Genomic DNA, 12088 nt, shown 5'->3' on the forward strand with positions numbered 1-12088 from the left:
TGAAAGTGAAGGCACCAAATAAAAAAAAGAATCATCCAAATCGGTTAACCCAGTCGAAAGTTCTGAGGTAACCCATGTTTGTCCATCCAAAATTTTCGTTAGTCCACCCTTCAAACAAATTTTAGAGCAAATAGTTTTTTTTTTTATAAACAAATTTTAAAGCAAATAATTTTTTTTTATAGGAGGTCTGGAAAATGAAAATCGCCTAAAACGCTCAAATTTTGAGATAGACGTACAAAACCAATAGCAATCGTTTGTCTACCTCGAATTTTAAAAATAATCGTTTGTCCATCCTTCGTTTAGGAAATACTTAAAAACAAAATTTTTATAGCAACTTTCTAACAAAATATCATTTTGTTCTAAAATTACCAAAAATTACTTGTTTTTTTTTTTTTAATCTAAACTTTTTTATTTTGAGCATCTCTTAAAATTAGGATGAATAAACGAAAAATTTTTGGTATAAGTAAAGAGCACAAGTTGAACAAATGACAGAAGTTTGAATTTTGAAAAAAAAAAATAATTTTTGGAGGATTTTTAGGGTACTTTTCACTACTTTTTCAGAGACTTTTGAATTTTCCATTGCAAATTTTGTATTTGGAATATCTTCTAAACGCATGGTAGAAAAACGATGATTTTTTGTAGACATACCTACAAAAAATCATCGTTTTTCTACCATGCCATCAATTTCTCCAGGTAGACAAACTATAGCCGTTTGAATTTTTGGGTGGTATATACTAGTTTGGTTCAAAAATTTTTGGGTCGCAGTTCTGGTTTCACGGAGCTGTTACTTTGTCTATTCTTTAGAGAAAGACCGTCCGTCAAATCCGGCAGTTATAAGTTTTTGCCGAATAAATATCCTAAGTTAACGGACTCGAGTTTCGTACACAATCGATTTTTCATTTTTTGCTGATTTTAGCACTTAAAGAATATTTTTTTTGCAAAAACTGTCCCCGAACCTTACACGCAGAAAAATGATCGCAACGTAAAACTCGTGTAAAATTAACAGAGAGAGTTTGCACCTTCAAACTAACCCGATTAAAATTACACGAGTCGACTCGGATATACAAAATTGTTTAATCTTATCCGCACTTTCTCGGTTAAATTGTACTAAAATCTCAAGTTTTAACCTAGTTTCTCGATCAATATAAACAAGTTGATATGTTAAAATAATTTTCTCATGGTAATTTTAAACATAATTTAGATTAACCGAGGCGACTAGTTTTTAACCAAGACTTTTAAACTCATTTTTTTTTTTAACTCACCGAAGAGCTTTCGGTTAGACATTATTTTGCTACGCGAATAATTAAAAATTAAAAATGAAAAAAAGGAAGTAACCCAGTTATAGGTGTCCTATTTAATAGGAACTACTACATAACTGTGAAATATATACCAAAGTTATAAATTAAAATAATGAAATGAGTCCCAAAAACCAGGAAAATAAGTCCACTTTTGCTATTACAAAAAACTGTCTATCTTAATGCTTGCTTGTTGGGACTTATTTAACACTGGTTAACAAGGGTTCTGTTGCCGGAACAAAAATATACTTTTCTGAAGGTTTTTGGTGTGCTGAATTCGAATCCGAAGTCAAAAAAATTCTAGCAGCTCCCGTTTTTGAGATATTACCGTTAGAAAATGCAAAAAAACGTTTTTTTTTGAGTTTTTCGGACCTTATTCTATTGTATAAGGAAAATTGTTTGAGCATATTTAGTAACGGTTTCTATAAGAACTATTTCCCATCTTTGGATATTTAAATCTTTTCAATATCTTATGTATTGCCCGAGATATCTTAAACTGAAGTCAGTGAGTTTGGCTTCATATATCATAAAGAAGATAATGACATTATAAAATTTTTAAAAATATCAAACAACTGAGGATATCTCGGGAAGTAAAAAAGATATCGGAGAGATTTAAACAGATTTAAAAAGGTGGTAAATAAAAACCGTTACTAAATATGCTCAAACAATTTTCCTTATATAAAAGAATAAGGTCCGAAGTGCTGCACTTTCACCAGTGTAATAAATAACCGAAGATCTAAGGTCAGGAATAACCCATTGTTACGAACGTTTTATTATTTTTAATTGCATACTCTCAGGCTCATTTCAAGTTCACTTAAATAAAGTATTTAATTATACTTAAGTGATAAATCCAAAAGACAAGTCAAGAATGGGACATTTAGTAAAAATCTTATACGTCTTAAAAATTACTTAATCTTTTTCACACTCTTGTGTGACAATTAATCATGAAGAAAAGAAAAATCTTACCATTTGCATTTGACAGAACCAATTATACAATTACTAAGGCAGTTAGTCACACTTTATAACCCTGACATGTTAACCCCATGTAGACGATTCAGATAAGGGACATCTCCCAAGCAAAAGAGTGTCTAAGACAGCTAACCTCGATGCCTGTTACTGGAACCAAAACAGATATGGTGGCCAAGGATAACAACAGCAGCAGCAAAAGCAACACCACCTTCCACCACAAAACAACAACCTTAAACCCTGTATAGTCTCTTGGGTATTAGATTTATTTTTTTTTTTGAAACAAAAACATCTCCAGCACATTATCCTTGCAAAACCTGACATGAGAACCACACCAGCTGTATAGTAGAAGTCGTATAGTTCTTCTTGCATCGACTGTGTTTTACATGTTCAAAAGTCTCATGGAGCTTCAGAGTCATCCTCTCTTTCTCTAGACGAGTTACGAATATGTATATGAGCCAGAACACAAAAATGTCCAAACTCAAGAGTATATTCTGAAATCTAAATTCGAATCCCTGGAGAGCTTCTTTCTTTCTCCTGATGGCCTTTCACTATGTCCCGCATATAAATATGGACTTTTCCAAATAGACTGTAAAATATTCTAGCTTCAAATTCAGCTCCTTAGAAAAGGAATACAAAAAAAAAAAAAAAAACACACACACAGATGTGTGTTTGTTCGTTTGGTATCTTTCTCTTGTATATCCTTGAAAAATGCGCCTCAAAGGAAGAGCAGTTCAGGCGAAAGATTTGTGCACAGCGAAAAAATAAAAATGAAAAAAAAAAACCACACACAACTCAAAATACAAAAAGAGGCCCTGAGAATAAGCATAGCGGGATCCATACAATATAATAGACCCAGAAAAGAGGATAAGGGGTGGTTAACAAAAAAAAAAAATGTATAGTTACAATAATACAATACGTTTTTATACAGTCTCCCCGCATATATGGACAGACCGAAACCGAAACCAAGACCGGGAAACTGGAAGGAAAAAAATATCCTCAAAGAAACGAAATGAAATGATTACTCTTGGGGTACGAGGTACGACGACGAGGATGAAGAGAGGACATGAATGAATGGAGCTGACACAAATAACTGCAATGAATGTGATTTTCATTAAATGTGGGTTTTCTCTCTAATATTTTTTTTTTTTACATTTTTTTTATTTGTTCGTCTTCCTTAAGCAAAATGTAGGAAATATATTTTATTTTATTTTTTTTTTTTTGCAAATCTGGGTAAGCAAACATTGACATGTGTTTGGTTGGCCATGAAATTTTTTGGGTTTCATGGGGACTATTGGATAGGGCACAACATATGAATTCATGTGTGAGAAATCATTGATGAAGAAAAATTTCCAAGGAAATCGTATTGGGAAAAAAAAGCTAAGTTTAGGGTTAATATGCGATGTAGACTTAGGTATGTATTTTTTTTTTATTGGAGGTTTTACTTAAAAATCTTATACACTATAAATAATTGTTGTAACTAGGTCTTAAATAAAAATAAACTTATTTTACAAAAATAAATTTTTAATTCTTAACCATTTTTGACCAAAGCAAAAGAACACTAATGGAGAAATTGACATTAATGTGAATACTGGCATACCAAAGTAAGCGTTTTCTTCAATCATGGCTAAAGGGTATAAACTTTTCAGATGGAGAGTTACTGTAGAAAAATTTTTTTCTTAGAATACACCAAAGAATCATCCCTCCAAATGCTCTTATCTCATATGTATATGGTACGATCGAGAACAAAACACCTGTGGGAGATCGTTTGCCGACAGATACATATGTTTGAAGTATATTTTTAAAGGTGAAATGATATTTTTTCCAATGATAAAAAATTTATTATGATATAAAATTTATTATTTATTATTTATTAAAGAAAAAAAAGTTAATTCTTTCGCATTTTTTCATGAAAAATGTGTGATTTAATTCTTAAAAAGAAATAAAAGGCTTATTGAAGGTACAGTTTTTTTTGTATACTTTTAAATATAAAAAAATTGACATAATGAGAAATGTTAATTTTTAATTTAATTAACTTTAATTAATTTTTTTTCGCTTTTTTATAATGTATGAATTGATCTTAAATAAAATGCACGACTGGGTCGCACGAACTTGCTCTTAGAGTTGAAGTTGCTTTAATTTTTAAGACTTTTTATATAGAAACTTGGGAAATGTAGTTACATAAAAACAAAAAAAAAAAATAAAATTTATTTTTCAAAAAAATAAAACAATGTCTAAAATCAAATCGCCCTACAAAACAAGTATGCAGTTTTATTTGATATATTAAGGTGCATTTTTAGAAAAAAAATTTTCAAAATCGTTAAAGCCGTTTTTTAAAAAAACTAATTTTTTAAAAATAATTTTTTGAAAAAAAAAGTTTAAAAATAAAATTGGTATGCCATTTTGTAGAAATAACTAATCAACATCTAAAAACAAAATTTCAAAAAAATTCAATGTCCCGTTTTTTTTAAAAATCCAAAAATTATTTTTTTCAAAATTTTATTTTTGGCTTATATTAAAATTATATAAATGCTTTTGTATAAAAAAATTCGTTGAAATACAATAAGTAGTTTTGCAGAAAATCCGATTTGAAAAAAGCGGTCCTATGGCAGGTACCGTTACGATTTTCAAAAAAAAATTTTTTTCTTCAAAAGATAGACCTTGTTTAAAAACTAACATTTGAATTTTTTTAACAAAATCGTTGGAGCCGTTTTCGTGAAATTAAACTTATCCGAAATTTTTGTATGACAGGTACCGTTATTTTTGGTCCAAAAAAATTAATTCCAAAAACCCCTCTGGAGAGTCTCCAAAAACTACTACATAGCAAGTTTGGAGTCAATCGGTCCATCCGTTTAGGCTCTAGTTCCTTATACAGACAGACAGACAGACAGACTGACAGACAGACGGACAGACGGACTTCCGGGACCCACTTTTTTGGCATTGTCTATCATCGTAATGTCATGGAAAAATGTTATCTCAATTTTTTTTTTTTTTGTACGAATGCATAACTTGATATAAAGGGTGTCCCAAAAGTTAACGTCGAAACGATAACGGTAGATAGAATAGGTGGTGACAGTTATCAGAAAAATAATTAAAAAAAATCGCAGCCATATATTTTGTGAGTTATGGGCATTTGAAAAAAAGTCGAAAAAATGGTCACCCTGTGACGGTTTTTCATGTGCCGTGACTACAAATCTTAAGTTTTCTCATTTTTTTTCTTTTGCTACGCAACCTTGAATAACCCTGCTACCAAATGCATTCAAAAATTTTAACTCAGCTGCATCAGTTTTAAAGAAAATATTACTTTTTTGACCAACTAAGTACTAAAAAATTTTACATGACTCTAATTCAATGAACCGTAGTGTAAAAAAAATGCACTACGATGTTTCGGCAAGTTACCTTAAAAGTTGGTGTGTTCAATTCTCTTTTCAAAATGGTATAACATTATTGAGAATATTCCATAAATAACCGAGATAAAATTTTTTTTCTTAAGAAATCCGACTTTTTTATAAGGTAGTTTTTCCATATTATTTAAGTTTTGTACCCTTTCAGAACCTTTCAGAACACTTAGATATAGTACCTATATCGCAAGTAAAAACTATAAATTATGACGTTATCACGTAAAATTGTCGTCCGTAAACCGATTTTACAGACAACCACTTTTTTTTTATTTGATATCTAACTTGAATTAATCTTAAAGAAAAAACTTGAATAAATATCAAAGAAAAAATAAATACTCCATAAATAAAAAATAAATTAATAACAATTTTATAGTTCCATAAATAATAATTATAAGTTGATAATCAATGCTATGCAATAGCTTTACTGCGGCAGTCCCCGAGTGCCACAAATTTTTACTATGGGAGCGGGTGTATCTCCCGCTCTTTAAGGGGAAGGGGCAATTTTCTAAAAAAAATGACTTTTATTTAAAAAAAAATATTTAAAAACGACAGAAACACTTAAGGTTATGAATAAAAACTACCTTTTTTAAAAATTATATTTATGCACTTAATTTAAATCAAATTATTTCAATCAATAGTTTTTTGAAATAATGGATGATAAAGTTAAAATTAGGGAAAATAAGCTTAAAAAAAAACACATTGAATACTAAATTTTTCAACACTGTTTTCAATACAAAATTGAGTGATACAGAAAATAATAAATATAATAATAATATAACTATACCTGAAAATATAAAGAATCTAACTGCAACTGACAGAAGCTTTTGATTTTTTAACCACTTCTACCAACAACAAAAAAAAAAACTAAAACCCACAACAGCCACAATCAATCTAAACACACACAATCAACGGGACACACGTCCAAACAGAAAGAAAACTTCCATGACATCCAATTTGTTTTGACAGACCGATGCTGTGCGCTAATTAACCTTCTAATTAACTTCATTTATACTCTAACAAAAACCTGCCCCAAGCTTACAAAAAAAAAAAAAAAAAACCTTCATTCCAGGACACAAAATCAAAGCATACCCATCATCATCAACGTCACTAAAAAACACAGTCGCACACATACTTTCGGTCACTTCCTGAGAAATACCAGAATAGCAGCGGGAACACTTTCATGTCCTGTTTTTTTTTTTTTTCATTCTAACATCATTTCCTTGTCTATTTCTGCAGGCAATTTACACGAACATGTATAGTTTCAACTTGGAATGTACAAAACTTTAGATACTTTAACTTTTTTTTTTCGTATTTTATTTGTTTTCAATTTAAAGTTTCGTTTTAACAAAAATCAACAAAATGCCAGGAGAGAGTCGACGAGAACGACCGACTACGATCCAGAAGGCAGAAAATAAGTGGTCAGTAAGCGAGGCGGGTTACATAATCCATGTTGATTAACGACGAAGCAACAATGGAGCGGATGCATAAGGATATGCGCTGTAGGCGGCCGCATACGGTGATGCATAGTAAGGAGATGCAACCAATGGAGCGCTATATGCTGCAGCAGTGTAGGCGGCAGCGGTGTAGGGAGAGGCGATCAAAGGCGATGAGTATGCTGCGGTGTAGGCTAAAGGAGCTACAATACCAGGCTTAGCAGCGGCCAAGGCAACACAAGCCATCAAACAAAGAGCGAACTGTTAAAAGAGAATAGAGAATATCCTTAAATTAATTTGTTTAACTCCTAAAAGTATGCAAAGAACTTACAAATTTGAACATATTGAATTGAGTTTGGTTTTCTTTGGTGTAGATTCGAAGTGAAACTGATACCTTTTTCAACCAAACCACCGGCATATATATCCGAATTTACCAAAAATTTGAATAAATACCTTCAACAAATGAATTGCCCATGGCACGTTCATTGGCTCATTGAGGGGGTAATACAATACAATATAACCTCAGTTCCCACTACGTATCACTTTGTCTATACCTTAAAAAAGTCTTTAATATCATTGTGGAAATAATTGAAAGTTATCCAAATTAAAAGAAATATATCAGTGAATTTACAAATTTTTGCCCGACTTTGGATTTTGGGTATAATGGGGCTTTTAGGTGGATTGGATGTCTCATGTAGATAGGGCTGGCCAAAAATGGAATGACAGTGGCAAGAGTGTTTCGAGCCAATCGTTGTGTGAATACGAAATGTGATTAAAGTCAATGTGTGTTGGTTTGGATGTTCATCGGTGGCGTCGCGTCGGTCAGCTGATTAAAATGGCTCCTCCACGTCCTCTGGCTTGGGTCTATTGGATTAATTGATACGCGATTTGTTGGTATTTTCAGTTTGATTGATTGAGCAAAATTTTCTGTCGCCGGTAGTTGAATGCGGTGACTGCAAAAAAAGAAAAAAAAGAAGACGAAAACAATGTAACAAAAAGAGTGAAATAGTGCGTAATTGAGTAACATTTTGTATATCTGCTGCTGACAAATGTTATGCAATGTTGTGAAGTTCATTTGAGTTCGCGATGTGTGTTATGAATTTTTTTTTCATTTATTTTTATTTTTTGGTAGTGGGATGAGGAAGGAATCAGCAAGTGAAGTATAATTAATTCAGCAAGGTCAGGGTTTTATATGAACATAATTGAAAAACGTGAATAATGGAGACATGGTTACTGTGTATGGAATGTAAAAAAGAGGGTTTTCTTGCATTTAATGATGAAAATATGGAAATGGGGTATTTGGAATTTTAAGTTCGTACAATTTATTATAAAAAAATTAATTTGCAAAAGAAGTGCATATGAAAAATAAACATTAACTGCAGATCAAAGCATATAAACCTTGAATCAGATGTATTTTACAAAAACTTCAACAAATTTGTCTTTAAGTTGATAGATTATCCTATTTTCAAGAGCCAATTAATAATACTTGCATTTTAATGATAAAATTGTACAAATTGCATTTATTTGGCAGTTGTTTAAAGCAGTTCGTTAAAAATTATTTTGCGAACTTTTACTTCACTATTATCATAAAAAATGTGGTTTACCAACTGCTACTGTGCAATATGAGGCTTCGCAATTGCTTTAATTAGTATTATTTTACATATGGTTACTTTGCTTGTATGTATATTGTGTTGCCTAGCGATCAATTTCATTTTTATGTAAGGGAATCCAAAAAACTTAAAAGCTTAATTAGAATTACACTAAAAAAAAGAGTGTGTGTACATGTACACGCGACTGAAGTTATACTTCTCATTCAGTAAATGTAAATGAATTTCATTTCTTCTTCTTCTTCTTCCTTTTTCTCGGCGCTCTGTTATGATCTCGATGTCGAGGGGATCATAACCTTCCCACGTTACTGCTTCACACTAGTGATCCGCCTGTGGGGTTCGCCGGGTTGACCTCAGAAATCGGCGGCAAGCCTCCCGGTTTTGTATTGTTCCGTTTCTGAGGCCAACTGAATGCTGGTGTTTTTGCATTTGCTTGTACCAGGAGTTTTTAGGCCTACCTTTCTTTTTATTTCGTGTTGGAACGTTATATGATATTGCTTTTTTGACGGGGTTCTCAGGATCTCTCCTTTGAACATGGCAATACCAACTGAGTCGGTCGTGTTCAATTTTTTGGGAGATGGTATTTTTAACATGAAGGCTTCCTCGGATCTTTGTACTTCTAATTCTATCAAGCTTTGTTACTCCTGCTGTCATGCGAAGCATCTTCATCTTCATCATCTTCATCATAAATGAATTTCATTTGACATTTTTAATTTCTATTATTAAATTTTTCATCCCCCTTGCGTCCATGTAGTTTTCAATTTATTCTGTGAAATTTACTCATGTTGTGCGGTTCAAAACGTACGGTATATGGTTAACGAAAGTAAATGAATTGCGCATAAAATGTGCGATATGGTCATTTTATGAGAATTGTGTGTGCTTCAGCACTAGTAGTAGCAAAATGGAACTTGCAGGGTTGCTACAAAGCTCAAAAGTTAGCTGAGCTCAGCTCAAATTTTGAGCTATGTACCATAGCTCAGCTCATTTGAGCTGAGCTGAAAGTGAGCTGAGCTGAAGGTTGAGCTGAGCTGTTGGGTGAGCTGAGCTGTTGGGTGAGCTAAGGTAAAGTGAGCTGAGCTGAGCTGTGATGGGTGAGAGGATACATTGATTTTTATTTGGAAAGTATAATGAAATATGAAGATATTTTAAACTTTTATAAAACACCATAGCTTAAGATGTTTGGTTCTAGTTATTAATGGAATTATTTTAACACATGGATATTTTTATAAATAAAACAGATAATTTTTCATGATCTTTTCTCTTGGTTTTTTTAATAGTTAATATATTTCTATTTTTTTAGTAAAATGTTTAATTTTTTATCATAAAAAAAAAATCCGGTACAATCCGGTTTTTGACTTTTTTCAAAATTCCGAGAAAATCGCGTTTGAAAGTTGGGGCAAATTTTTTTTTTCGAAAAATCCCCCAATCTTTGAACGCTCCTGGAAGCTAAGGCGCTTGAGAGCAATTTTTGGGAGTGATGCCAAATGATAGCTTGTGTCATGGGCCTACGCTTTGCACATTGTCAGATTTTTAAAAAATCGCCTTCCATGTTAAACCGCCACATCATGCCTATTTTTTCAGAATCGTGCCTATTTTTTTGTTTACTTTTAAGTTCTCCCGGTTTGAGAACGCGTGGACCTACAGGCATGAGAGTTGTACTCAAATGTAGGTTAGAGTCCCCGCTACCTTTTGGCATCAAAATTTTTTTTTCATTTTCTTCAAAATTCCGAGATATAGGCGTTGAAACGCTTTGATTTAGAGACAGGGGAGTGGTGCCATATGAAAGCTTATATTCTCAGCTACCCGATAGTGGTATAATCCGGTTTTTCGATTTTTTTCAAAATTCCGAGAAAATCGTGTTTGAAAGTTGGGGTAAAATTTTTTTTCGAAAAATCCCCGAATCTTTGAACGCTCCTGGAAGCTAAACCGCTTGAGAGCAATTTTTGGGAGTGATGCCAAATGATAGCTTGTGTCATGGGCCTACGCTTTGCACATTGTCAGATTTTTAAAAAATCGCCTTCCATGTTAAACCGCCACATCATGCCTATTTTTTCAGAATCGTGCCTATTTTTTTGTTTACTTTTAAGTTCTCCCGGTTTGAGAACGCGTGGACCTACAGGCATGAGAGTTGTACTCAAATGTAGGTTAGAGTCCCCGCTACCTTTTGGCATCAAAATTTTTTTTTCATTTTCTTCAAAATTCCGAGATATAGGCGTTGAAACGCTTTGATTTAGAGACAGGGGAGTGGTGCCATATGAAAGCTTATATTCTCAGCTACCCGATAGTGGTATAATCCGGTTTTTCGATTTTTTTCAAAATTCCGAGAAAATCGTGTTTGAAAGTTGGGGTAAAATTTTTTTTCGAAAAATCCCCGAATCTTTGAACGCTCCTGGAAGCTAAACCGCTTGAGAGCAATTTTTGGGAGTGATGCCAAATGATAGCTTGTGTCATGGGCCTACGCTTTGCACATTGTCAGATTTTTAAAAAATCGCCTTCCATGTTAAACCGCCACATCATGCTTATTTTTTCAGAATCGTGCCTATTTTTTTTTTTACTTTTAAGTTCTCCCGGTTTGAGAACGCGTGGACCTACAGGGATGGGAGTTGTACCCAAATGTAGGTTAGAGTCCCCGCTACCTTTTGGCATCAAAAATTTTATTTTCATTTTCTTCAAAATTCCGCGATATAGGCGTTGAAACGCTTTGATCTAGAGACAGGGGAGAGGTTCCATATGAAAGCTTATATTCTCAGCTACCCGATAGTGGTATAATCCGGTTTTTCGATTTTTTTCAAAATTCCGAGAAAATCGTGTTTGAAAGTTGGGGTAAAATATTTTTTCGAAAAATCCCCGAATCTTTGAACGCTCCTGGAAGCTAAACCGCTTGAGAGCAATTTTTGGGAGTGATGCCAAATGATAGCTTGTGTCATGGGCCTACGCTTTGCACATTGTCAGATTTTTAAAAAATCGCCTTCCATGTTAAACCGCCACATCATGCTTATTTTTTCAGAATCGTGCCTATTTTTTTTTTACTTTTAAGTTCTCCCGGTTTGAGAACGCGTGGGCCTACAGGCATGAGAGTTGTACTCAAATGTAGGTTAGAGTCCCCGCTACCTTTTGGCATCAAAAAATTTTTTTTTTCATTTTCTTCAAAATTCCGAGATATAGGCGTTGGAAGTTGGGGCGCTTACTTTCAGCTCAGCTCAAATGAGCTAAGCTATGGTACCTAGGGAGCTGAGCTAAAATGTGAGCTTTTTGCAACCCTGGCAACTTGCCACATGGAAATTACAACATGCAACTTGCCACATGCAACTTGCCACACGCAACTTGCCACATACAACTTGCCACATGCAACTTGCCACATTACCCATGTAACTTGCAACGTGTTG

The 12088-nt window shown here is 33.2% G+C and overlaps 2 protein-coding genes across 2 annotated transcripts in view; one reads left to right on the top strand and one right to left on the bottom strand.

Annotated features, from left to right (window-relative positions):
• LOC129908116 (phosphatase and actin regulator 4) overlaps nucleotides 1-12088 on the top strand; it is a 413058-nt gene that overhangs the window by 49014 nt on the left and 351956 nt on the right. The gene's annotated exons all lie outside the window — the stretch shown is intronic.
• Nucleotides 6979-7597, bottom strand: LOC129908136 (uncharacterized). Its single transcript, XM_055984456.1, has 2 exons — nucleotides 7427-7597; nucleotides 6979-7356 (listed from the first exon to the last, which is right to left on the bottom strand). The coding sequence occupies exons 1-2, from the start codon at nucleotides 7511-7513 to the stop codon at nucleotides 7117-7119; spliced, it is 327 nt and encodes a 108-aa protein (XP_055840431.1). The 5' UTR covers nucleotides 7514-7597; the 3' UTR covers nucleotides 6979-7116.

The sequence above is a fragment of the Episyrphus balteatus genome, chromosome 2 (genome assembly GCF_945859705.1).
Source record: "Episyrphus balteatus chromosome 2, idEpiBalt1.1, whole genome shotgun sequence".
Lineage (NCBI taxonomy): Eukaryota > Metazoa > Arthropoda > Insecta > Diptera > Syrphidae > Episyrphus > Episyrphus balteatus.

Coding starts and splice junctions, on each gene's coding strand:
- LOC129908136 (XM_055984456.1), bottom strand. CDS start 7,513: ATGCCGGTGGTTTGGTTGAAAAAGGTATCAGTTTCACTTCGAATCTAC. Junction 7,357..7,426: donor AATTCAATATGTTCAAATTT/GTAAGTTCTTTG, acceptor CTCTTTTAACAG/TTCGCTCTTTGTTTGATGGC.